The sequence below is a fragment of the Neolamprologus multifasciatus genome, chromosome 13 (genome assembly GCF_963576455.1).
Source record: "Neolamprologus multifasciatus chromosome 13, fNeoMul1.2, whole genome shotgun sequence".
NCBI classification, from domain to species: domain Eukaryota; kingdom Metazoa; phylum Chordata; class Actinopteri; order Cichliformes; family Cichlidae; genus Neolamprologus; species Neolamprologus multifasciatus.
The window spans coordinates 24,730,155-24,757,219 of NC_140451.1; the positions used below are offsets into that span (position 1 = coordinate 24,730,155).

At 39.2% G+C, this 27,065-nt stretch overlaps 3 protein-coding genes across 7 annotated transcripts in view; 2 read left to right on the forward strand and 1 right to left on the reverse strand.

The window, feature by feature from the left end:
* The window catches only part of arid5b (AT-rich interaction domain 5B), a 75,014-nt gene extending 69,738 nt beyond the window's left edge, over nucleotides 1-5,276 (forward strand). Inside the window, exon 10 of the mRNA XM_085183580.1 lies at nucleotides 122-5,276. Coding sequence (XP_085039706.1) covers nucleotides 122-2,122 — 2,001 coding nt within the window. The 3' untranslated portion in view covers nucleotides 2,123-5,276. The remainder of the gene's footprint in view (nucleotides 1-121) is intronic.
* On the reverse strand, nucleotides 3,984-21,446 carry rtkn2 (rhotekin 2). Of its 5 annotated transcripts, XM_085183582.1 has the most exons (14): nucleotides 14,969-15,715; nucleotides 14,571-14,672; nucleotides 12,827-13,026; nucleotides 12,467-12,525; nucleotides 12,272-12,325; nucleotides 12,045-12,162; nucleotides 11,616-11,816; nucleotides 11,074-11,168; nucleotides 10,150-10,256; nucleotides 9,926-10,057; nucleotides 9,308-9,476; nucleotides 8,988-9,095; nucleotides 7,926-8,661; nucleotides 3,984-7,192 (listed from the first exon to the last, which is right to left on the reverse strand). In XM_085183582.1, the coding sequence occupies exons 1-13, from the start codon at nucleotides 15,101-15,103 to the stop codon at nucleotides 7,955-7,957; spliced, it is 2,187 nt and encodes a 728-aa protein (XP_085039708.1). In that variant the 5' UTR covers nucleotides 15,104-15,715; the 3' UTR covers nucleotides 3,984-7,192; nucleotides 7,926-7,954. The 5 variants fall into 5 exon arrangements, with proteins under 5 accessions (XP_085039708.1, XP_085039707.1, XP_085039710.1 ...); XM_085183581.1 differs by having other exon boundaries at nucleotides 3,984-8,661; XM_085183584.1 differs by lacking the exons at nucleotides 14,571-14,672; nucleotides 14,969-15,715 and adding an exon at nucleotides 19,089-21,446 and having other exon boundaries at nucleotides 3,984-8,661.
* The window catches only part of cep170aa (centrosomal protein 170Aa), a 42,307-nt gene continuing 33,690 nt past the window's right edge, over nucleotides 18,449-27,065 (forward strand). Inside the window, 1 exon segment of the mRNA XM_085183577.1 lies at nucleotides 18,449-18,627. The gene's annotated coding sequence lies outside the window, so the exon portion shown is untranslated.

Below are 27,065 nucleotides of genomic sequence, written 5' to 3' on the forward strand. Positions count from 1 at the left end.
TTATGTTGCTATGCTTTCTCATCAGTCCCTCATCCCCTGTGTTGAATTTGCCAAATAAGAAAGTATGAGTTTCTTTTCTGCTTTGAAAAACTGAAATAACTATCATTTTTCCAAATTGCAGGATGATACGGTGAAAGAAGAGAATCATGACCCTCCCTCAGCCATAAAACAGGAGGTACCTCTGCAAGATGAACCAATTGTAATAGAGGAGGAAGAGTTACACCTTACCCTGAAGAAAGAGGAGTCCCTGGCGGTGGAGCAGCCATTTTCATTCTGCCCCAAAGAGCCAGACTGCAGAGGCCCACATGCTGGTCTACCCCTTCTTACTGGTTCTGGTTCCCAGCCAGAATGGAGGCAAATCAGTGAGGCCCTGCAGTCAAAACTCACCTGTGAACAGCAAACTGAAGGTCATTTCATTCCTAAAAACCCTTACCTGTCTCATCGATGGGATATAGACAAACCTGCTGGACATGTAGCCTTGCCTGAGCCCTTCTCCAGGGTCAAAGACCCCATTGAAGGTCATGGTGGGAGAGTGGGGAAGGTGTTGCCGATGTGTAAACAGGCAGACAAACAGTGTATAGACTTAAGCACAGATTCCTTCCCAGAGAAAGAAGACTATGGGGTTATTAAGAAGGAGTCTACCCAGGGCTCCGGACAGACGGCTGCCTACTGCAAAGCAAGCCAGGGGGTCATGTCTCCTTTGGCCAAAAAGAAGCTCCTCTCTCAAGTGTGTGAGTCCAACCCTTTCTCCTTTACACCTCTTTCTCTTCAGCCTCCACCTCCCACAGCTACATCCTCAGTTCCTGTCATATCAGTGTCTGAAGGGGAAAAGGAGAAGAGAAAGAGTGAAGTGGAGGGACTAGGACAAAGGCACGGCATCCCAGAGGTAGCTCCTATATTCAGGCCATCAGTCATCCAGCATGCCCAGAGCAGCAAGCCTCACCAACAAGCCACAGGTGGCCCATCAGAGAGGAGCACTGCTGGGGAGCTTTCAGAGAATTACAATTGCCGGACGAGCCATCATCCCCAGCCTCAAGTAAGCGCACCATGGCAGCCCTATCTCCCCCGAGCTCAGGATGCCTTGGAAAACTGTGGGGAGAAGCTACTCCAGGGCCCGGCTTCTCAGCCCCGGAATTACGCAAGTGACTGCTACTCTTCCCCTCACCTCCACAATCTGTATAGGCAAACTGAGAACTGTCTGAGTCAAGAGAGAATTCCTGGCTTTGTTAGTGCAGAGCGGCGAGAGCACTACACGAGGGACCGTGAAGGCAGCCAGGGTTTTGTTTGTGGCACCCTGGAGCAAGAGGGCTTGGCCTACAGATCTCACTTCAGTGACAGGACTCAAACACACGGCGAGAGCAGAGAGGCCGAAGATGAGCCAAGAGACTTCACAGTTTCTAAACAACGCTGTCAGAGGGTTTCCTCTTTCTCTAAGCCTCCCTTCTGTAGTCTCTCATATTCCATCATGCACCAGGGTTTGGATTCTCACCCTAAAGCATGCAGAGTTCCTCCTATGACAATCTCTCCCCCCAAGCAGAACCCAGCAGAGGCATCACAGTCGTTTCCCAGCCCCAAAGCTTCAGGTGAATCCTCCCTCACCAGCCCCAATCGACCCAGTAAAAGAAGTCTAGCAGAGCCCGAGAGCGAAGATGTCCCTGAAAGGAAAGTTCGTGTGGTTACACCAATCCACCCTGCTGGCACAATCCGACGTAGCGATCCAGAAGAGCTGAAACCAGCTGAGCCGGCCCATGCTGTTCACCTCAACAACCATCTTCCTGAGGGACACCCTACAACCACTTTTCCCCCACCTCATGCCGCACCCCTCTATGCTGGCATATACCCGCCAGGCAGCCTGGTTTCACCAGGGGCCCAGGACGGGCTCCAGCAGCATCCGGGTCTCCAGTATCTAAAAAGCCAGTCAGCAGTATCTCCTCTTGTGCCCCCTTTATTCCACTCCATGATGCTCCACAGGCAGCTGCTGGCCTCTAGCCCTAGTCCACACCATTTCTACAGGCACCCTGGTGGGGCAGCATTGTATGGGGACCTGTTGCACCATCTATACCCTCTCTCAACCCTCCCACCACCTCAGCTGTCCTCGGTACACCCCAGCACCAGACTGTGAGAAAGAGGAGACATTTATTTCCCAATCTCTTTCTTCATCCTCAGAAACTGTCTCAGCTTTTCTTTGTCTTTGTTTCTCTATCTCGGGGATTGTGGCTCAGTCAAAACAAAACACTGATTATATAACTTTGGCTGATAACTGATTGATAAATGCATCAGTCAGGTGGACTGAAAATTCCATTTTCTTTATTTTTTTTAAAAAATTGTTTATGCCTTTGTTTATATACTTTGCACTGTTCTTTATTTGTATCACCACTTACTGTATCTTTTTTGTTGTTGTTGTCGTATTCTTATTTGCACAATGCTCATGTGTATGTGCTCACAAATCAGTTTGCCGCTCTCAGTAACCATGAGTCAGGTTGTTGCTCTGGATGTGTGAAATGTTGAGGGCAACAGAGAAAAGCCATTTGTTTACTACATCTGAGGGCTAAACTTTGTTGCTTAAGAACACTACAAGTAACATGACAACGTAAATCAAATTCTTTATATAACTAGAGGTGCGTTCACAATTGCAAACCATGTTCAGCAGCTGTTTAGCGCATAATTACTCTTTAGGCAGCCAGTGGTGTTGTATCTGTTTACATGTCTCCACGCTGAGCTCTGTCGCCTGTTTGTGCCACAGTAAATCCACATGGACTCTTTAGAATAGACATTAACACTCACTGTGGTGCTGCATAACACGAATAGTTTAATCATAACAAAACGTTTAGAGGTGCTGTGTATGACAGATGTACTGTAGACTCACTTGTTCCTCAGTTCAGGTTTTTTCTTTTATTAATAATCATGTATTTCAGTTCAAATACAAAATAAGCAGTTTTCATGTTCAGTCTGTTGACAAATTACTTTTTTTGTTAAGCATTGATTAAAAAGTCATTTCATTTTTTTTTTACTTTCTAAACTAAAAGTGATATGACCCCCTAAACCTTTTGTGATGAGTAGACTCTAGCGGCTTGTTTTTGTCTGCAGGACCAGCATAATGAAGCAGCTGTCTGCTGTGGAATGCTCACCACAAAAAAAAATCAGCATTTCATCTTTTTGTTCTTGACTTGAAAAGCTTTTTTGTTGGTGAACATATTCTTTTCTTCAGTACGCTGAAAAGACTCCCTGTATGATTTGATAGGAATGTTGTCACTTAGGATATTACTGCTTTGCAAATATCTGTGCCTTTCGCAGTGTTGGATTAGAGTTAGCACTACAGTTGTTAAGGTTTATCTTCTGTAGCAGGGTAGGAATGTCAATATTACTGTCACTCTTGTCTGAAACGAAGCGCACAGACACCCATGCAAAAACAATATGGCACACTTGGCTATCAGACACCAGACTTAATGTGTGAGGCACAGAATGGGACGTTTTTAAAAATGTAAACAGTTATGCTGTAAACCTAATGGTTAGTATCTGTGCTTAAATTATAAAGTGCCCCTATTGTGCTCATTTACAGGTTCATAACATATTTTGGGGTCCTATTTGAGCAAGTTTACACACTTTATTGATGAAAACCTTTTATCTATACTCTTCCCAACCTCTGAAATGGTCCCCCTACTTATATAAACGGTGATATTGTTAGACAATGTCACTGTTATATTTCTAGCAGTTCTAAGCAATGGTTTAATAGCTTGAAAGTTACAGCTATTTTAAATTAGTCTCAGTGGGTTTGTGCTCTTTCTCTTGTCTGACAGCAGAAATAGAAAAATATGTAAATGTAAGCAGCTTTATTGGGAATTTTGCTGTAAAAATACAGTATGTGTAATTGCAGAGTACAGACAGAAGCAAAGGATGATAATGTTAGCCACACTACCCGTGCTCTGTACCAACAGTAAACACAAGAATTTCCCAATTATTCTACGATATAGCTGTCAAAAATAAAAGTAATTTGGGTTCTGGTTTAGCTCACAAGCGGCCATATTCCACAGTGGCCCTGGGTTCAACTCCGAAGACAAAAAAGTCCATCCCCCCAAAAATACTTAAAAAACTAACAAATAAAAGATGAATCTACTGGTATTCAGTTCTTTAGATGTAACTGAGATATGCAGCATTTTAAAGAAGTTGCAGCTGGTTGACTCTGGATTTAATTCATGCCACTGCTCATTATTCTTTGTCTGAGTGCGCACCAAACTAGCTGCTAAGAAGGCAATATGTCACAGTGTTACATTATAATGTAGACAAGTAAGTAAAGCCTGGACTGGCAAGGCAGTTCAGCAGCAGTGTTTTCTGTGTGAGAGAATAATTTTAAATATACAAAAGAAAAGCTATATAACAGATAAATAAATAAGGTGAAACACATAGGGGCACTTTAAGAAGTTTAAATTTTAAACACTTATGCTTTAACTTAAGTAAATCTGTTGACCTAGCTTAACTCTGTCAGCCAGTCGATTATACAAGAACCTGCAAGATTTACCGATCCTGACACAGGTCTGGTGTCTGTCACCCGCAGGGCGTGTGTGCTCTATGTGTTTTCTAGCAGTGATGAAAAGGTACCAGACTCCATAAAATATGCCTACCATGCTCCATAGCCTGAGGTGGAAAGACAACACCTGTGCCGGCTTTTACAACCACTATATAATTGCAATGCAGGATAGTCGAAATACGCAGTGAACATGTCTGGTGTTTCAAAAGAAGAAAAAAAAATCTGTAAAACGTCTGTAAAGTTTTACCGAATACTTAGATAAAGACATTCATTTCTGATTAAGTACTGTACATTGCTGTGTGTAGGTAAAACTGGCATTAGTGCTGGCTCCTGTACAGAACATTCATACGGGATCAATTCATGGCAACCCCTCCTTTTCGTCTTATTTTGTGTAAATAGCACTGTAGATAGTACTGCGTGGTTGTTATCATATAAACTGTTATAATCTGTATATAGTATAAAAACAGTATAAAAGTTGGTTACACAATCTAGCCGTGTCCTTGTTTGCTCTGTTTCAAGGTCACCGTGATCACGTTAAATTCAAACACTACAATTTAAGAATTAGGATATTGTTTATTTGTTGTCGTTTCACTTTCTTTTCCATGTCGTTTCCATTAATGTGCATCCTGAAAGTGTTTTTGATACAGCAGCCATCTGTTTACCAATCACCCAGCTGGCAGGCAAGACAAAAAAATACACATTTTGTATTATATGACCTCCTGTATATTTAATTAAAGTATTTTACTATCTATATGTTTCTTCAGTTGTGTTCTTTAACTGAACTGCAGATAAATAGCAAGGGTTGGATAAACTGGTATTTAATGTCAGTGTGCTAACATCAAAGCAATGCTTTTTTCCCCCCCTCAGTAAATGCAGTGTGAATGGGGTTTTATTATTGTAATACCATTATCTGGCTATGAGATTCCATCCGCCTTAATCTTCACAACAGGCTACCTCTGGGCTCAATGCCAGAGAAGCCTCTTCAGTATTTGCTGCAGTAGAGAAATGTGCCAGTGCATGTATCTCTATGGGATGTGTACTAGGTTGCAATAAAAGCTATGCTTTGACTTTTATTGCCACCCCCTGGTAAACCTTTAACATGAAAAATATTCAGTAATACTTCCAAGCTCAGCAAAAATAAAGCAGCCTCACCAGGGTGGAATGTAGGCCGTTTTATTGCAGATCAGCAATCATAAAAAACACGGTGAGCTTCCAAGACAACAGAGTGAGAAGAAAATTGCACCTTTTGAGAAACATTAACTACAATATTTTTTTTAAACATTGCACTATACGCAAATTACACTGCAGTGGGACATGATTAATGAATAGCTATGTTGCAATACATAAAATTAAGTGCCACTAAATGTCTAAATAATTAACATGCTAAACAACAAACATTGAGATCAGAGGACAATACTAATGTAAAAAAACTACAAAATATTTTGATCAAAAACAGTAAAAAAAAACAAAACTACAAATTCACGATGCTGTTTTTATTTATATAAACTGATTATAAATTCATAAAATGAGAGCAAATTTGGCTCCGTTATAAGATGATATCTTTTCATGCAATTAGTTTCGCCAGGGCTACACAGTCAGTTGTCCAAAATAACACAGCTTTCAGAGTACCCGCTAGTGGTACTTCTATGCATTTCTCAAGCATACCTAGTGTACCTGAAAATGGCCAAGATGTTGATTTGGGGGGGGGGGGGGGGGGGGGAATGTAGGATGTGCAATGTAATTATTTTGATAATCACGGGGTCTGAGAATTAACCACTGTTCTCACCAGCGAAAACTGATGGTGTGCTGTTCTAGCCTCAAACCCTCTCTTATGTTTCCAAGTGTATACAGTACAAGATCAAAGTGACTAATGCATCAGTAATACACATCAAACAAAAAGCATTTGACACACTGCTAAAAATCAAGCTGCAGCGCTTTCTGTACTCTTCTCTCCCTTTTTCCCTTTCAAGGCTTAAACTAAACCCGTCTGTAATCCACCTCCTCCTAAATCTACATCTTCCCCTCTAAATTAAACAGAGTATGGAGGGTGAGATTTAAGAAAACAGGGACTGCAGCTTTCACTATAATGCTTCAACTAGATTGTGAAGGGAGTAAAGTCTAATGTTTTGCACACTGTGTGTAATTATGACGACCATTCTTCAACACAATATCACTAAGTGGCTGAGATATTTAGTGGCTGGCAGTACTGGATATGTTCAAAACACACACACAAGGGCATTCATTATTTCAGCTACTCAAAAGACTCATTCATTCAATAATGTTTATAGCATACATTGGCTGTAGTGTTAAATTATGTTGGACATACTGTGTAGCCACTGAAAACCAAGGTCACACTATTATTAAGACCTCGGGGGAATGTCACATTAGTGCCTGCAATTGCTCTTAAAATTCTGTTCCTTAAATTCAGCTATAGTGGTCATAAAGTCATCACAGTAAGTAGAATAAGTCAATAGTTCCAAAAGGAATGACTCGTCCTCGGTCGGCCAATGGATCAATTCCAATTTGGGCGCCTTTTCAAAAGCTCTTTCTTCAATCCATGTTCCAGTGGCAGAGCAAAGAAATAAGCCTTTCCATTTTAGTGCGATTGATGATGGTGGTAGTGGTGTATAAGCCAGCATTCAGCTTTTAATTTCATCTGTGGGTTAGCTGCACATGGAAGGTTTAGAAAGAGAAAGAGGAGCAGGAAATTTATAGACATAGTCCTGATATTGCAAACTAAGGTGTAAACTCAAACGTGGCGTCATCACCTACCCACCCTTTATGGCAAACAACCGTTACGCATTTTTGGAACTATGCTTATGTGTTTCATTGTTGAGTAAAATTTGTGCAGTCAGTATGAAGCTGGAGCTCGGCTGAAGACTGTCCAAAGGTAAAAACTACCTACACTCACATCTAAAGTTAAAATATTAACTAACACTCATTTTGCGCTGGCGTAACTTCTCTGAGCTGTGTCATGCCCATTCCAGTGAGTCACTGTTTCTGACATTACTCTCCTTTTAACCTTATTGTTTTATTTAAAATATTTGATTGAGAGAAATGTGCAGGTAAACACATTTATTACCTATCGAGAAAAATCGTCTTTGCATTTTCAGCTTTATAACCTTCCTAATCTAAACTAAATGTCCTGGCTCAAGCTCCTTCCTGTATATATGAGAGTAGTATTGAATTTTTCCCACCAAACTGTCAGCAAATCACATTTCCCAAATGATGAAGTATTCTATTAAGGACCACACCAACAGTCAAGCCCAAATATCATCACCGATCATGACGAGTTATCATCACTCCTCAGTTAGTTCTATAGTGCTATATTTGATTTTAGCAGCGTTACCCAGCTCAGTTGATAAAGTGTGACAGGTATCTGTATTAGTAGTAAGGTTACCTCACTGTAGATCTGATCTAAGGTTGGGCTTACAACGCTTTAAGGTTCATCCTCTCTCTGAAAGACTTCCTCAGTTTGCTCCGTGGTGCGGGAACAGGACCAGGACCATCAGTGGCTCTCACAAAGCCATGATCAGCTGTGGCCTCAGGGGTTTGGGTGTGGTGGTTTTGGTAGTCCAGCTGTTGGAGGGGGGGCTGGGGCTGACCTTGTGGGTGTACATTGAGCACGCCCAGAGGAGCATTTTTTCGACTTGAGGCGGTGGCTCCTCCAGCATTATTCCGCTGGAGCTGCTGGATGATGGCAGAAAACTTGGCATCCAGAGATGGTCTGCCTGTTTTGGACCTTGTGATTGGACGTGAAGTGCTAGAATTCTCTTTCTCCTGGTATGAGGGAGGAGGGTGCTGATGAAGAGAGGCAGGGAGAGGAGGTCTGGCTGGGCAGGTGGGAGCAACATAAGGCTCTCTGTCAGGGGGAGGAGGTGGAGCACGTCGCTTCTTGCTGCTGTTGGTAGTACAGCTGCTGTTGCTGGGATTGGGGCTCGAACAAGGGGTGGAGGTTTTGCTCTGGGACAGAATACCCTTCTGCACTACCACTGAATGGGAACCATCAAACAGACTGGACCAGTTAGGTGCCTCTTTCTCCTCTTCATGGCCAATAAGGAAGTGCCCATCTGTCTCCTCAATTTTATTGTGGATAATATCAGTGATGCTCTCAAACTTGCCTGGTGAATTTATACCTGTAAGGGAAATAAATAAACACCAAAATAAAGTGTTTTCCCTGATGTACTATTAAAATACAATAAAGCATCACAAAGGCTCAGATTGCAGCATTATATTTTGCTTGAAAAAGCATCTTATTAACATGCATCACCACTGAAAATTAATGTATTATGTGTATTCTTTTTCAGTGAGTGTCTTATTTGCTGTGAGCACTCGCATTACACCTTCTTAAAATGAATATGTGTAAATATAAATCCTGTTAAATCCTCATCATCAAACAGTCGGCAAAATATTAACCTCCGTCTAACTCACTTCAGTGACTCTTTCCAATTACTCTACTCACTCAGGTCGTTGTAAACAGAGTCTGCTTGCTTAGAGAGAAAAAGTGATGGTTTCCGTGGAGATGCGACTTCGATCTTCATTAGCTGGTCACAGCAGTGCACCCACTGGCCTGGTCATAAACAAGGATAGGCATGAGATAATAAGACCTATACCATCTGTTCTTAAAAATTTAGCTAAGTGTATGTGCAACCACTTTTCCTGCGCAGACTAGTCCACACACCCCAGTTTCTCTTTTATAATGGCAAACATACAAGAAACCCTTTACATAAACATGCATTTTCATATACAAATGCTTGTGGTGCATGGTCACATAACACTCACTCTGATCATAATGGTGCTGGTGGAGGGCTTCCACCCAGTCCTCCAGCGCTTCCCTGGTGTCTGTGGTGAAGACGATGGACTGCGATCCCTCTGGTGAAGGGTTAATGATGGACAGGCTCCTAGATTTGTGGCCTGCTGATTCCTTCTCCAACACTCGGATCCGGGTGTCCTGCACAAAAAAAGCAAAAGTAACCTATTACAAGCTGAAAATCACTAACAGAATACAAATCACACCTCTGTGCGAGTTAGTGCATTAAAAATTACATCGCTGATATTGCAGAAGAAAATTAATTCCACAGCAAAATGCCAAAGCTCCAAGCCGTATCGCGGTGAGTAATTTGGTATCTTGTATTTTGGTTACTCTGCAAATGTTAGGGAAAAGGTGAATCGAGATTTAAATCAATAACAATGAATCTGATGTTTAACTTCTCTTTCCAGACAGCACAATTGAAACAGATAATGAAGTTTAACAGGGGTAACCACAAAGCCTTATCTTATATAGAGTTTTAGAAAAGTTTATTTTTTCCAGTCTTGTGTTATAAATGGATGCAACAGAACAAGAAATTGCTAACATTAATGTTTATCAAGTAATTCAAGACTTTTCTTAGTGTCCCTTACCTTATTAATGGGTACTTTGAGAATGGGTTGTATTTTAGCATCAATTTCTTCTGGAGTGAAGAAACAAGACAAAAAGCCGGCACTCAGCACGCAGTAAAGACTGCAGCAGCGGCTCATGCCTTCCACACTTTGCTGTAAATCAGCAGAATACAAATAAATACTAAGACACTAGAGAATCAATGATGGAGCTTATTGCTATCATTACAAAATAACAGTGAACACACCTTCTGGCTCAGGTAACCGGCCATCATGGTCTGTGTCATACAGGCAGGCTGAGCCACTAACCGGCAGCAGAGGTTACCATAAAGTGGAAGCCAAGAGGACCACTCAGCTGTAAGGACGATGAAAAGCAACCAGAAAACTGTAATAAGTTACCTTGTACTATATGGAAAAAGTAAAGTTAATTTAAAAATAATTCAGTTCTAAAAAGAACATATGTTATTACAACTCATACATTCTCCTGTAACAAAAGCCCCAGTGTTTCCCCTCAGCCTCCTAGCAGATGCAGCTACGGTATAATTTTGAAACTCCTCGGTGACAACGTTCTCGATTTATTGTGCTCATAAGAGCTTCAGAAAACTTGGCCTCTGACCTCAACCTTGAGGTCAAACTCTTACATCGCCTCGTTCTCAGATTATTGCACCCACAAACTTGGGCGTCCATGCAACATCAGCCTTTTATAAATGAAGGGTAAAAACCCCATAATGTAAACTGTGCAAACTTGTACCAAAAGCTTGAAATTATAGCGAGATATGCACTTCAATTTTAATACAGTTTTATATAGTACAAGCTCACAGCAATAGTAATCAAGTCTTTGTATGGTAAGGTAAAATTCCTAAAATATATACAGAGAATCCCAGTGATTAGATGATCCCCTATGAGCAAGCACATGGCACATAGTGAGGAGGAAGAACTTCTTTTTAACAGAAAGACAACCAGGATCAAGGCGGGGCAGCAATGCAGGAGGGGCAGAAACCTGCCCAAGCCCTAACTTTCCATTTCATCACTCTTCCTTTTGTTTAAATGGAGGTTTAGATTTAAGGGATGTTAAAAAATATCTATCATTACTATTCCAGAATGAAATCAGGAGTTAAAAAGCATAAGCATTTCATATCCCCAGATATAAAATGGTGTGTTTTGCTTCTTACCATCTTGGAGGACAATAAGGGAGTGAGACTGAAAGCTGCCTTCAGCCTCGGGCAGACACAGCGTTGTGTAGGCCAACAAGCTGTATTTGGCTCCACTGTTACAAGTACAAGACACATATGAACATTTTAGTAGTCTTTAAGTAGAGCACGCTAACTTTTCAGGGGAGATATTGCCAAGTTTAAATTTAACAATAACAGTAAAGATAATGAAGACAATTCAACTTGTAAAATGTACACATAACCTATATTTTTGTAAATTATATCCCAGTGAACAGGTGATACTTGAGATACTTTGAGCTGAGAAGTCCAAATTAATAATCTAAATGCTTTTTCACTCATTTTAATAAAATTCTTATTTTTATTATGACCAAAAAATAAATCATGATTACCTAAAAGCTAAACACGAGAAATGGGTTTGTTTTCAAAACCCTAACAAGCTCTGGCCCAAGAGTCCTGGTTCCACTAACAAGTCATTGTAGAGTTATTGTAAAAAATCTTGAGCCAAGAGCCTATAAAGTATTTAATGACAGCACAATACATACGATGGTATTGGGTTGTGCTGTAGGAAGGTGTCAGGGTCTGGAGTGTCCAGCAGAGAGCAGAACTTCCTCCCAGAGCTCTTTCCAAAGGAGTTGCGGAGCTTCTTAGCCAGTTTCTTTGGCGTGTTTACCAGTGTGAGCTCCTCCTCTAGGGCACAGCTCCACAACTCCACCTTCAGCTCAAACTGAGGAACTGCTTCTTTACTAAGGGTAGGGATTTTAATAAGAGCATAACCATTAAAACATATTAACAAACCAGGGCTGAAGCGACACAATATACATTATACATATACTAGATCGAAATTTCATTAAATACTTTTAAATTTCCCTTATATATAAATCTATAAAATAGACATACATCCACTTAAAGGGTGGAGTGCAGCAGTTCAGAGAGTACTACTTTGTATATTACATAAGCACAAAAACACTTACAAGATGGTAATTCCCTCAAAGCAGATGTCAGTGACTGATCTATCCACCACCACCATTTCAGTGTCAAACACTTCTGAGCCAATCTGCATCAGACAGAACACAGCCACCCTGCGAGAACCTAACAAATGTCATGGATGTACAGAATGCATTAGTACAGTCAGTATTTACAAAATTACAGGAGGCAAAGCTGAACATGAGGCATGAAAGATAACAAAGAGCAAACTTACTCCCTCTGTTGTTAAAGTGGTCTGAGTCCCTCCACATCAAAGGTATGCGCAGCCCTACGTTTGCAGAAAGTTCATTAAAAAGAAAGGCTCTTAAAAATTAACTCAGGGAGCAAAATGTTGCAACTAAATGTAATCGTTGCATAGTTATAGATGTGCGGTGCTGATTTATTCTGAATAAAAGATGAGCAATCTTACCTGACAAAGCAATTGCTCCATTACAGGGCAAACGGGCACCTGAAATTAGATCTGAAGGTCTGGAATAAAATTTGGAATTTACCATTACAATAGATCAAAATGTGTGTAATGTATTTAATTTAACAAAACTGTATATACATTTACAAAAAAGGATGGAATCACGGCATGATTAAGATTTTCGACACATCTAACAAGACTTCCTGGATTTTGTTATTTTAAAAATACATTTTAAAAACCTCTGTCCAAAACCCGCTCAGTTCTTTCATTGGTGACAGGACAATTGTTTCACCCACACACACACACACCAGTAATGTAGACTCAAACTGAACAAGACTGAGCCATAAGCATCAATCTCCCTACCTGCCGACTCCCCCCATCATGTCCTCTTCCTCTTTTTGCTTCTGCAGCTGAGAGAGATATGCCTTTATCCGGGCATTGCAGGTAAACATGTTCTTGGAAGCATTTAGTACCTGTTCTCTCTTACTGCAAGCGAGCAGCAGCTTGTAGGCCCCCTCTCGCATTCGCATCTCAAAGTCAAGTTTCTCCTGTATGTTAGTTGTCTTTGTGGACAGACAGACAAGAATGAACAAGTGTCAAAAAAGAACAGACTGGCAACTTTTCTATGACGTTTTCTATTGTGTTAGTGCATCAGACAACAAAAGCTTGGACATGAGCGGCATCACAGGAAAGGTTTTCATTAGTTATGCAAACTTTTTTCATAGGAAATTGCTCTTTAGATTACCAGAACTTTCTTTCAGTCTTTTAGTCCACTTCACATTGTGCAGCTTATAAAGCACTCAGTGGTTTACCCCCTCTGACTTCCTCAGAGTTTATAGCCCAATTAGACCTTTCAGGTCATCAGGTGCAGATCTTTTAACTGTTCCCAGAATTGGACAGAAGCGTGCTGGAGGGTGCTTTCAGTTACTGTGGTGATGATGTTTGGAACAAGCAGCCAGCTGACCTGAGGACAATTGGAACTTGGTCTACATTAAAAAACAAACTTAAAACCTTTATTCTCATAGGCTTAAACTTAACAACTCTTTGTGTGCGCACATCTGTTTGTGTATATGATAACTTGTATTTTGTTTCATTGAAAAGTTTTATTTTATTGTTTTTATTGCCTTAAGACACAGCAGACCTACATTTTTTTCATGTTTTTACCTTATATGGTATTTTCAAAGTAAAGCAGTTGTTAAACAAAATCCAAGGTCACTCTGGCACCAACAGAACTAACATTTTCTGGGTTTAATACAAAAGACAGATCTTAAACAGCATGGCGGTTGGGAAATCTTCTTGCCCAAGGGTGTCCAAACTCACTTCACCTCATGGGACACGGACACATCTGATCAGAAGTGGGCCATACCAGTCAATATTTCACGGTATTTTCTAATTTCTTATTTTTAATTACTGATTTTTTTGTTATTTTTTAATGCTACGTCCAGATGCTGATGCAGATTTCTGTTTAGTGTTTATTGTTTATTTAGTTTTAGTCTTTTTATTTATTGTTTTAATGAGAGCATATGTCAGATGAAAGATCTAGGAAAAATCTGCTCATGTATTACAATAAAAACTGATTCAGACCTCAAATAATTAATCAACATTTAGAAATACTTTTAACTTTTCATACATTTACATTCCTTTGTAGGAATGCTGGAATCTCAATATTAAGCATTTTTTGTGAAAAACTGATTTCCCTACAATTTTTGGACCCTTTGGTGGACTTGCAATCATTTGACACATTAGCCCCACTAGTAACTACCATCACAGTTAAGATGATACACTGGTGATGTTTCAAATTACTTGTTAAGCTTGAAATCACAAACTCAAGACCAACCTTTCGGTGACGTAATGATGCATGCATGAAGGGGTTAGATGGTAATGCCAGCTGAATGAGATTAATAAGTTGTCTCGGGTAGCAGTTTTAATGGCAAAGATGGAGTTTGGAAATGTACGATTGGCATTTCGAAAAGCACAAAACAAGTGAAAACTGGTAGGCATGCAGCAGACACATTCTAACTAAATGAAGTTTGATGATGTCTGTTATAATCACATCTAATATAACACAAAGATCATCATTCTCCATATCACAATCAACAATATGCACCTGTAGCTTCTTAGAAATCTGTCGTATGTACAACAAATTCATATCCTCTACTATCTGGAGAGTGTCTTTCAGAAGACTAGGGCACGGCTGCATGTTCTTTGCCTGCAGGGAGATTAGTTGGAGCAGAAGGAAGCAAACATACAATGATGATGCAGCGTACACGGATATGGTTTCAGGGAAGTGAATATTGACAAAGGGGCACTGCCCCGAACTAACTTTGCCCTGGAGGGTTGAAATCCAGCTTGAGAAGGGCGTTAGCAAGTCAAGTAGCAGCGCATGAAACTATGTTATTAAAGCCATGTGAATTAAAAAGATCAGCATTCGCGTGTTTGACGTGCACTTTGCACCCACTCCATTGGGTAAATCATATGAAACAATCACTGTCGTACCGCCCATACCTCTGTTTGTAGGAATAAAGTACTCTGTCGTATTTTCTTTCGTTTAATCTCCATATCCACCGCGGAGCCGGCCAAAAACAATGACCTGGAGCGCCCATTTTTCTTGGAAGTTTGAACGTCCCGCGGATCGTCCATGTTGCATGTCCATTCGCTAAGAGCAGCTGCACTAGCAGCGTATTACTGCTCCTGCTTCAAACGGCCGGGGGCGGTTCGATTTCTGTTATCGTACCCCCCGTAAACGAAATCTCCCGTCGTGTTAACATAAAGTAAACCCATTAAAAAGCTTAAAAGTGTGTTGTTCTCTCAGCACATTTAATATCATATCAAATAAATAAGAATTAGGGTATATAATGTAACCAATACATAAAGCTACGACTTAATAAAATGTTGTAGTCACCATGTCACGCTAGATCAAACCTTAAAATTAAAACAAAATTAAACTCTAACTTACAAATATCCTATGCAATCGAAATCATTAAATAACAACCATTAAATAAAGAAAAAATAATATTTTAACAATAATACATAAAAGGGTACAGTTCAAAAATAAACATGAAAAAAACATTCCGCTTTTCCCGGCGGCACTGCCATACATAAAAACGAGTGCCTTTACGCCAACAGGGAGGGGGCGTCATTGCGTCAGTGTGTCAGACAAAACAGGGCTGAACCGTTTTCGAGTTTGAATTTTTAGACGGTATAAAATCATAGACAGTATCAGATAACATACATTTTATTACATATATTATTGTTATATTTTATTTTTAATTCATCTGAAAATGTATTTTAAATATTATAATATAATACATACAAACATGTAATTAACTAAGAGGCTGTAATGCTAATTTAGAAGTATAATTCTCACGTTTATGCAATGAGCATTTCCATTTTGAGCTCACATTTTTAAAGCAAAACAAATATGAATCTTTTATATGTTACTGCCATTTAATCGACCTCCTTAATTTCATATTTTTTAAAAGCGGTGGATGTTTTTCTTGTGGTGCTACATCCCTAATTCGTTTGATAATCTCTAGTAGTTTGGTTCCTGGATATCATGCAGCAGGTACAGCCTTCATTATCAGCATGACCTCTGCACAGTCCAGGTGGTGGTACTGTAACAAAAGACCCCGGAACGTAACCAGTGCGAGTCCAGGAAACCCGCCCACCCGGTTCTGGTTGACATCGCTTCTGGTTGAGTTGGAAGCATCCACGGTTGCAGTTGTGGACACAGGCGCTCCCGAGGATGAACTCCGTCAAGCTGGGCAGAGAAATTCCACTAATACAGGAAATTACATCCGCTTTTAAAAATAAAACGCAGGATTTTGAATTTTAGACGAGGTTCACATGCGGTGTAATCCTCTGAGTCACTCAGTACACAGTCAGCTACTTTACCATCTGGAGAGCATTGTTAGTCTGAGCGACTGTCCTACAATAATCCATATCTGTGTGTATTCATAGGCTGTAACGTTTTATTTTACACTGTAGTCCTTGAATCACGAACTAGTCTGCAATTGCACCAGCAGCTGACCTATCTATAAGTGGAAAACGTGTTAACATACAGGCATGTGCCTGAAATGCATTCATTCATAGAAGGATGCAAGAGCTTGGAATTTTATTGGGAAAGTGCTATAGTGGTTTATGGCTTTAAAAAGACTCGTCATGTCTTTCTTACTTATATTTTTTAATAATTTAATCTATGATATCAGTCTTTATCTCTATAATGCTTTTAGTAGCATTGGGTCAAGGGTACAGTAATTCCATAAATATGGTATTACTGTAAATACAAGTTTCTTTTTCTTTATTATTTTTTTAACTTTGCCCATATAATAAATTATTCAAAATACACACAAGTTATTACATGCATATTTTGTCAAAGAATGGTTTCATATATCCCAAAATATAAAAGGATCGATAGGGACACAATGCACACAATTTGGCTTTATAAGTTAGAACAACATGTTGAACTTTTTAGTTGAAACTCATAAGAGAAAGGCTTTGGTTGAATCTCTGGTTTAACTCAGGTGATCATGAGATTATAGTTGTGCGTGTAGTTCTGAATATTAAGTTTATTATAGTATCAAATACACAAATAAATTTTAAAAAAGTAATTTAAATGCTTTCTGGGGAGACAGCGTTTAAACTGTGAAAGTCACTCACCTTGCAGTTGGGGGGCAACCTTAACTCATTTTTTCATATGTGTTGTCTCAAGCTGCTTTGAGAGCTCAATGAGGAAGATCTGTCAAGCACTGATAATACCATTGTTGAATTCAGGGTGCTGACCTGTGAAAAAGGTGTAGGTATTCAGGGTGGCAATGTGAAGTTGTAACACAGCACTGTGGGCCATCTCTATGTTTTACACTTGCAGGTGTCGGTGCCAACCATCTTGTCCATAGTATCTACACCTCCTTTGGTCTAGTTATAAAATGTGATTAATTAGTGTTTTTTCCCCTTTCTGGTATTTTCATTCCCCATTTTGTTGTGATGCATCGTGCTCAGGAGTACAACAGCCATTTCTTTCTGCTGACATAGCTGACTATGGTAAAGCTGCCACTGAATGCAAACTCTGTGCTGTAAGCCTCCCTGGACTCAGAAGCCTTCATCAGATAAAGGATGTATGTAGAGTCCCCACAAAAGTGTCTCCAGGAGGCACGGTGAAAGAGTACACTGGAGGAAAAAAATTATCTGTGCCAATGTTGCTTCTTGTCTTTCTGAATCTACTACACAACTGCTTGACAATGGTTTCACCCAGATTCTTATCAACTTCTATCCTTTCTTTCCATTTTCGTTTCCCTATGTTAACCATTTCAGATTGCATAGGGGATGCATGTATCACAAACCTAGAAGATCTTTAGGCCATACTTGACGGGCTTGTTTGGCAGTGACACAATCACTCGGGGTGAACTGCTGTCTGAATGTTGAATGAATGCTGTCTTTTAATCCTAATTTCTCTAAGAAGAAGGATGTTTCATGAACTTTATCATTTACCATTTTTTTATTACCATACATTCTGTACATTCTATTCAACCTATTCTTTTTGCAAACTAAAAACATCACAATCACATCACATCACAAAAAACAAAACTGAAAAATTGCTATCTACTATGGAAGCCCGTTTCCACCACTAAAAAACCCAACATTATTTGCCATCCATATATCAAAATGTCAGGTTTTTATCTGAAAAAAGTCAGAGAAAATAACTCCAAAATGACATAAATCGAGAAAATAACGTAAAATTTCCAGTTAATTTTGAGGGGAAAAAAACACCCTGAAATGATGACTAAGAATAGCAATAAAAAAATTTAAAAACTACCTCAACTTCCTTTTAGCGGAAGCAGATTTCCATACTGTGACAGCGGTATGAATAAAACTTAAAACACCACTTAAATTATGATCGACGCCTCAACTCGCAAATCTGAGTATCCTGTTGTCTCTTTGACATTTATTTTGAAACGTCTGACCGGAGGCAGCGATTGGCCTATTTGCCACTTCGACGCCTCTTTCAGGATGCTGGTCCGCTCGCCGCTGTTTTGCAGGGAGTCAGTAGCTTATTGCTGAGCAACGGAGGAAGAGAAGGCCACCGCATAGAGCCAGACTGAACTGCAGCAACGACAGGGCTGGGCTCCACACGGAGTCACAGAGCAAAAAACATCTTTAAGGAAAGGGTAAGTGTGGAGTGTACTTGATTTTTTTTCTTAGCGAACAGTATACAGTGGACATTCCGTAGTATGGTTTTAGCTAGGTGGTTGACCGTTACTCACGTGAAGTTTGCGGCAGACAAAAAATATAAAGAGTCGCTTTTGCTTTCCTTCTGCAGTCCACTGATGTCAGTTTCCTCTTTCAGTGAGCTCATAGAAAATTCTCCCAAATTTTCAAACCATTAAATCTGTATTAAATCTGAGTAAAATTTAGGAAACAAAAAACACTCCGGCTCTTGTAACGACTATACAGACTGGTCTGACTCCCTCTTGGCTAACGGGATGGCTACTATTGTCAGCAGCGGCATGACAAGCCTACCCTGCTCCACCTTTGTAAGCCGCACAGACTATAGCCACTTTGCTGCCCTTGTAAAAACACCGACCACATACTGCTTCACTCCAGATCAATACTATTGTTTACTACTGACCTGATTTTATCCAGTAGTTGCATCCTTTTGTAGCCAGACAGAGGCTAATCGAGACAAGATGCACATCAATGAAGGTCGGTCACACTGAACGCTTTGTTTATCTTAGTGGAAACATGCTACTCCTCGGGTCTTCTTTTAGTCTGTATTGTCTAAGAGGTAGATTTTATGGGCAGGTTTTGCTCTAAGTAAGACAACTGCCGAGTGTTTTCCGATAACGGACCCCCCCCCCCCCCCCCTTCTTCTGTGTGGAGGCTTTGTTTTCGTGGGGCAGATGTAGCTGGCCTGCATGCATCCGCTCTCTTTGTGTTGAGTTTGATTTTTTTTGCTGTCATCATCACATTAGCTGTAAAACTTTTGAAAATAGCAGCAAATGCTTTAGTTTAAATGCCATATGGTAATTTGATAACTCTTGACAGGCTGTTCATAAGCAAATGGTACTTGATGCTAGAAATCAATGCACAAATATTGTAATTATTGTTTAATTACTGTTACCAATTTAGCACAAATGCCAGAGGCAGATGCATATCAATCAAAGCCTCACAACTGTTCAAAACATTTAAAATTAATATTTATATTCACAGCATTAGAAGCTGTTTTATTTTATGTAATCAGCTATATTTTGCCCTTTAATTTCATCCAGTAGACTCAAAGGTGCTGGTGAAAGTCACTTGCAGCTCTGGTCTGAGTTTATAACCCGATTAGATGTTCTTTGACAGCTATGTGTTTCACATCAGTGTGTCTTGCTAGTCTCCTCCCTCAGCTGTAAGAATTCAAATTTCTTGGGTTCGAGCCAAAAGAATGTGCAGATAATACCATCCAATCCAGTTTTGTTCCTTTTCCCTTTTCTCCCCTTTTTCCGCCTTCTTCCTGTGTTCTCCCCACAAATGTGGCTGCCAGCAGGGTTGTTGGCTCCACTGGCGGTTGCATTTTTAAAAACTGTGTCAGTGTCACAGGACGGTTGCTGCACTTTCGGAGAGGAAGCAGCAAACTGACTGAATCTAAACTACAGCCGAGCCTGACTACAGACTTGTCTATTACACTTAAAACATAGCTTTTTTGAGTTTTATTTTTCTTTAGAAAGAAAATCTAGAAGCTTCTTGCAGTAATTCGACTATCAGTGCTGTTTGATCAACTCACATTTAATGTGCACTGCTGCAAATTACCATACTCATTGAAATCCTGCTTTTTCACCCTGATATTCTTTCTCAGCATCTTAACTCAATCTGCTGTTCAAAGAGTAATTTGTGTGCATATAGTATATCCTTCAGTAATATTTTCAATTCTTGTTTCAAGTTGGGGACATTTTTGGAGACTCTTACTCAGCCTGCCCACGGCCATTGTGTATAGTAGGAAGTTTAGGAAGTGAGTTCATTTTACTTCAGTGGCCCAGGAGTGTTATGTGTGACAGAAAACAAGCCAGTCTTGAACTGATTGTATCTGATTGTATTCAGTTGTATTTAAGATGTTGTTAAAAGTTTTGTAATTGGGAGCCTGTTGCTAAAAATAGAAGTGAATCTCAGTTTTGTAATCTGCCAGAGTAGAAACGTTAAAAGGGTTATGAGAGTGACATAGCCTTGCCTGGTAATGCTCATGCTGGCGTGTGGTGTCAGAGGAAAAAACAAGAGAGGTGAATAGCGAAGTCTGTGGTTACAAATTGGGAGAGACAGCACAGTATACCAGACAAAATACCCAAAAACAAGCATGGAGCATTTTATATATACAATCATCTGCCTCTCCCTTGTTATGGAACATCAAGGGTGTGTCAGATTTTTTTTTTTTTTTTTTTTAAAAGATATGCCATTTAACCTCTCACAGAAAGAGAAATTACACATCTGTTTTGGGGTGTAACATACTCCCCTCTGAGTTTCCTTCATTTGATACTTCTTTCCACTAGATATCAATCTTATATTTGAACATGTTCTATTCTCATCTTTCCCTCTGCCAACTCCTGATTGTCCTGTTATGCTAATGTTTATGTTTTTTTTTTCCTTCTAAGTGCAAGAGTGAGAGAGTTCACTATTTTTATCTGCTACTGAAGCTATTGCTACAGCCAGGATAAATGTTGGCACCATAATCAAAGTGGCAGGGTTGGCCAAATACTAATGTTCCTGTTAAAGGGCCATGGGTTAGTCATTATCTGCTCAGCAGGGGCTATGCGGGGCCATTAGAGCAGTCATCAGACCAAAGGTATATTTGAAATGACTGCAATATGTTTTTTATGTAAATGGAGTTTATATGTTGTGCCCTCTTGATGCTAAAATAGGTAAAACTATCTACATGAATAATTAGTTAGTTAAAAGTTTCAGTTTTTTGTAATTAAATATTTATTTCTGGAAGTTTAATAGGTAATTCATGTTGTTTTTTTCATTTACAATTTATTCTTCTTATTCCCTATTAGAAAGCTGCCTCCAGACCTTGTTTCTGAAAAATGTAGTGTACCCATGCTCCAGAGAAAGAGTCACATGAAAACGACTATGCTTCAGGGCATGTGCATCATTAACTCTCTTGGATTATTAATAATCTCTTTTTCAGCATATCTATATTACTGTAAGGATTGCCCAGGGTGCTGATGTTCCTCCTTCCACTCAACATGAATAATACTGTTGTTTTTCCCATTAATCCTGTTCTTCACATTCTATAAAGGTTAAATTTCCATAAGGAGGGCTATAGTTCATTTTGAAGGGGTCACTAAGCATGTGGTGGGTTTATGTCTTAAGGCCAGGGTGTGCTGGGTTGTGTTTGGTAACAACACTGAAGCAGTCAGGATGGATGCCGGCTAAATTATGGCGTTTGCTTGTTTGTTCCTCTTGCCGATGGCTCATGTGGTGTGTGTGTGGCTGCTTTTCTACACCATATGGTCTTTTCTGCTGCATTGGACAGTTTCTTTTTCACCCACATGCTGCATGTAAAAGCCACATCAACTACACATAAAGCCATAGCTGCACACATGCACCCAAGTTTCTGCTGACTTACACTGCCCATAATGATTTATTATGTCCTTCCATGGTGCTATGACTCTGTCACATTAGATTAATGTGGGTATATAGTCTATTTTTGAACCAGGTAAGATGTGTAAGAATGAAGTCCGTTTTTTACATACACATTTACATTACTTTATTAACCACAGTGGTAAAATATGATTTTGAATCCTCAACATTAGCATTTTAACTGTTACAAAAAACTATACCATACCAGTTTTTTGAAGCCAGTTATTCTGGCAGTTCAAGGTTATCAGCTAATGCTGCCAATTAGAGCAAATTAACAGACTAACAGAATATTAGGATTTCTCTCACCAAACTTTTCGGGTGAACTTTACCACACTGGCATGTTGCACACATTTTTTTCACTTGTAGGTTGCTGCTTGATATTAAAGGGCAGCCAGTTATATATGGCAGTTCAATGTGTTTTTAAAAATTATATATCCATGTAACAGAGCTAGTGAGCAATCACCTTGATCTGATTTTGACAGTCAGCAGTACCTTGTGCTTTCCTGCTAGCAGACTGCTAGCAGACTGATTAATTACTGTCTCTCCAGTCAATCTTTTATCTCTCAGTTAGATTCAGTGTTAACTTCACCATGATGGTAGTCCTCCTTCTACTTTGGAGATATGCTGTAAGCTGACCACTTTTAACTACAACCAGCTAGTAGAATGCTGGTTTATGTGCATCTTTACTGAGCTCACTAAAACTGCAGATAAAGAACAAGGGATACAACAAGGGTCACAAACAGCAGGGCAGGGCGATCCATAGGATGATAAAGTCACTGGAGAGGCAGTTGATTATTCTTGAGTTATTTATTGTCACAAAGTATTTATACTAATATTTACATCTATATTTAAGAAAGCATGAGTATAACCTTAAAAAATGTTTAGAAAGGTCTTACATGCCAATACATACTTATGCTTTTGTTCGATATATAATTCAGTTTGAGATTAAATGGAATATTAAACACTTGTTTACTTTAGATGTACGTGTGTGTGTGTGCGTGTGTGTCTAAAAGATGCTCATTCTCATTTGGCTTAGTTTTTTTTTTTTTTTTCTTTTGCTCCTGGTGTTTAAGCAGGGTCTAGATGTTGGAAGAGCATCATTGGCTGAAATACACACTGTCAGACTGCATTCAGCCTTTTTATGATGATAAACCCAAAGTGTTTATCATGGATGTCAAAATATACTCTGTAGAATCCGGCTTTATATCAGACTGTGATGAGGTACCTTTTAACATAATTTGGAAAGGCAGTGTTTTGATTTTACTGGCTATTCTTCCTTTATTAGAAGAAGTTTAAGCAGGCCAATGTCATGTCACAAACAATAAAAATATCACATAATGGTATGTCTGAATCAGCCATAGCTTCTTCTTTTGTGTTCTCTTAAGAACATTTTTGATGTACCGTATCATTGAATTATTCTTAAATAAAATCAAATTTATTGACTGGTTGCCTTTGTTATTCAAAGTGTTGTAACTTAGTGCTTTGGACCGATACCGATAGACTTATTTCTCTTACATTAGACATTAGACTAAACATGTTTGACAACGGTGTCATACTCATGTATTAGAATGGTGCATTATATTCTGTGCAACACAATAAAACTTAGTTTCTAGAGCTGTTATGTTTATTATTTTTGTCAGTGTTGAGATCACAACTAATTAATCCAATTTTGCCTAGAGTTTGGAAAAAAATAGTCTTTCTAAAATAGGATTTCTTGGTACTTTTATTATAATTAAATAAATCTAAATTGAAAACATAAATAAATGTGCACTAAATCTGTCATTGCCTGGCAGGGAAGGAATTTGAAAGGAGGAGATTTTGCTGAAAAACAAAATAAGAGCATTATCATGAAACAAAATGCTCCACAGTTATTTTTATTTCAATTATCATGTTTTAAAAATTATTGAATGTAAATTCTATTAAAAACAAGTGGTCACCATTGGAAAGTTTTAAAAGGAAATAAAAACATAATTTTTGGTTCTTTTTCCCAAGAGCAACAAAACCTATCTCATATTATGGACAGAATCTTTTTTCTTGTGGAAATTGTCTGGTATATTATTATATCACAAAAAGAGCTGGGATACTCCTTTTGTCTTGTTTTTAGAAGAACAATAGATTGTAGTTCTCCACTACGTGCTTTCATGTCTGTATGTATGTAGTCGACTAAGCCATTGGGGGATAGAAAAGCCTTTGTCTGTTTGTCCAAAGGTTACCATCTTGTCTTGAGTTCGTTCCCCTGATTTGCACCCCTCAGGGTCCTTTGCACTCTTTGCACAAAAACATAACTAAGCTTGCGAGACTGATTCAGCGTCTCTGACCTATTATTTATTGACATTGATCTGAAAGCCCTCACAGATCTTCCATTGGTGTTATTGAAAGAATAGGCTTCTTTGCTGTTTGTTTTGTGTGCCAGTATACTTTCTTTTATTGGTTTTATACCTTCAAGGTACTCTAGAACATCACATACCATCTTTGCTTTCTTTGTGAAGCTACAATATTGGTTATACTATCAGTCAGAGTGACCAGAGTTTAATTTAGTACAGCTATTGCTCTGTTCTTTGTCTGTTTAGCCTAAGGGCCTGTAAGTGCTGAAGCTACTGTAACTACTGAGTGCTGTTTATATTTGGACAATCAGCCTCGGCTGTTGTAAACATTAGATGCATTGTCTCATGTCTGCCAGACAAATACCAACCAGACAAAAGCAACAAGTGCCTGAAAGTTTTTTTTAAATGTAATTACTTTGATTGATCCCAGTGAATAAGGAGCAAATGTGATAATTATTATTATTATTATTTTCGTATTTTATTTAACTGCTGTCAGATACAGGCTATAAATGCAGGCATGCAACCACGCCCTTAGAAGTACTAAGTTTGGCTCTTATCATAAGACCATGTGGAAATGAGTGTGATGAAAGAATGAGTTGTCTCTCTGTGCTCATCCCATCTCTTTCCCCGTCGTCCTCTCCCTCTTACTGTCTGTCGCTTCGTTTGTGTAGGACATATGTGTGTGTGATGTCTCTGTGTGTGATGTGGTGCGAGTCAGCTGTCATGGTTGTGCCAGTTGATGTGACATCTGGAAAGTTAGAGAGGAAAAGCAGATGAGTGTTTTCTAATGGTTACCCAGCTGTTGCATCATCCTGGAACGCACACTCCAGCCAGATGCTACGTGGAGAGTAGCAGGCCAGTACCAAAAAAAAAAAAAAAATCATATTAGGTGATGCCAGTAAATAAACTAGTGCTCACTGACATCACTTCCTGCCGCCCTTCAGCCAGCGTTTATGATTGGGTAATTCATGTCAAAGGAGGAGGTTTGAATTGTTGAAAGGATAAAAGGCTATTTGTATAACTTTTTCTGGTCCGAAATACATACGGAATACAAGTGCAGTTAAATCGCATTTTCCAAAAGTCAGTGAGCAGCCTCGCTATAGATAACAAATGTTTTTAATTCATATCAGCCTATCAAAAATCACCTAATTGTGCTCTGTGGATGCAAAGATGAGTGTCTGCAGTGAGGAGCGCTGCACATGCTTCCTGTATCTCCTCTGCAATCACCTCTATACAAAGAGTTCACAGTCATCTTAGAATAATCCTCCTGTTTCAGTCCTTGTGGATGTGTGCGTGTGTGAGAGATAGTATAAGTGCAGGTCGGGGGTTGGGAAATTCCTTTCAAAACCCATGAGTTACTATTCCTCCTTATTAGCCCTAGTAGAAAATGCTGCTGAAAACGTGCTACATCGCCACTCCAGCGTTTACATAAATAAACAGTGTGTTTGAATATGTAAACAATGAAATATTTTTGTCCTTCTTTTGCCCATGCAGTGCCTTATATTGCATGATATGTCAGACTAGCTGTCCAAAACACAAGGACTTTTCTAATATTTCTAATATTGTTACTTGGATGCACTCGCACTCACCGTTTTTATTATAGAGAAGGAAAAGACTACATGCAGAACTGATAATATTTCCCTCTCAGCTGTGTGTCCTTCTTCAGACCTACCACTGCATTCCTCCATCTGTGCCACGTCTTTCATGTGGAATAGTGAGAAGATTTCTTTCCTTTTAATGGCACCATAAAGGAGACTGGTATGGATTGCATCCAGACTATTTAACCACATTCTCATTAGGCTTGCATTCTGATGTGAGTTTGCAGTGGTTTTGAGACAGGCAGCTCTGTGATGCTTTAGTTACAGTCGAGTAGGAAACCACAAACAATTATAATTCTGTTGCTAGGTTTGGTTGCACTAGTGGTGTATCCAAACACCATTATCTGTAATATCTGCCACATTATGTTCACATGTACCTGCAGGTTTGTCAATACAAATTGTGCCACCTGTTAGCCAAACAGGTGGAGCATGCAATGTAAGCAGAACATCATTAGTTGGAATCTGATCATTAGCCCTGGTGCTGGATTTAATATATGATAATAATCTTATTTATTTTGCAGATGAAAACATTTTAAATTAGTTTACTTTTATTTTAACTTCGCAGTTAACATGAGTTTACTATACTAAAATAAAAGGAAGAGAAGTTATGTAAAAAATAACACTTGGCAACATGACTTGGATGGGTCTCAAATGAAACCTTTTCAACTTTGAGGTGAGCTAAAAGTTGCAAAAGGACTACAACACCTCCCCGCAGAAGTGACCAATACAAGTGCAAATCACTTTATATTTGGTTGGTGCTTAATACTTATGTTTGCTCGTGATAATTGCATGTGAAAATGCAGAGAAATCATATGTCAGATTTAGTAATTTGAGAATTTAATCACTGTTGTAAAAATGCGACATCTTCAAAAGTGCTTCTCTCTATAGCAGCTTGTTGCAGCACATTACTTGTATTTGAGTACCTACCAAGTTTCTAAATTTTCCTATTAAATCTTTCACTCAGCATGTAAAGCTGTCAGATATTCAGAGTGGTTACTGGAATGAAAGCTGATCTGTTTTACATCAGAGACAGCTGCTGATGCAGTTCTATTCCCAACCCATATTTCC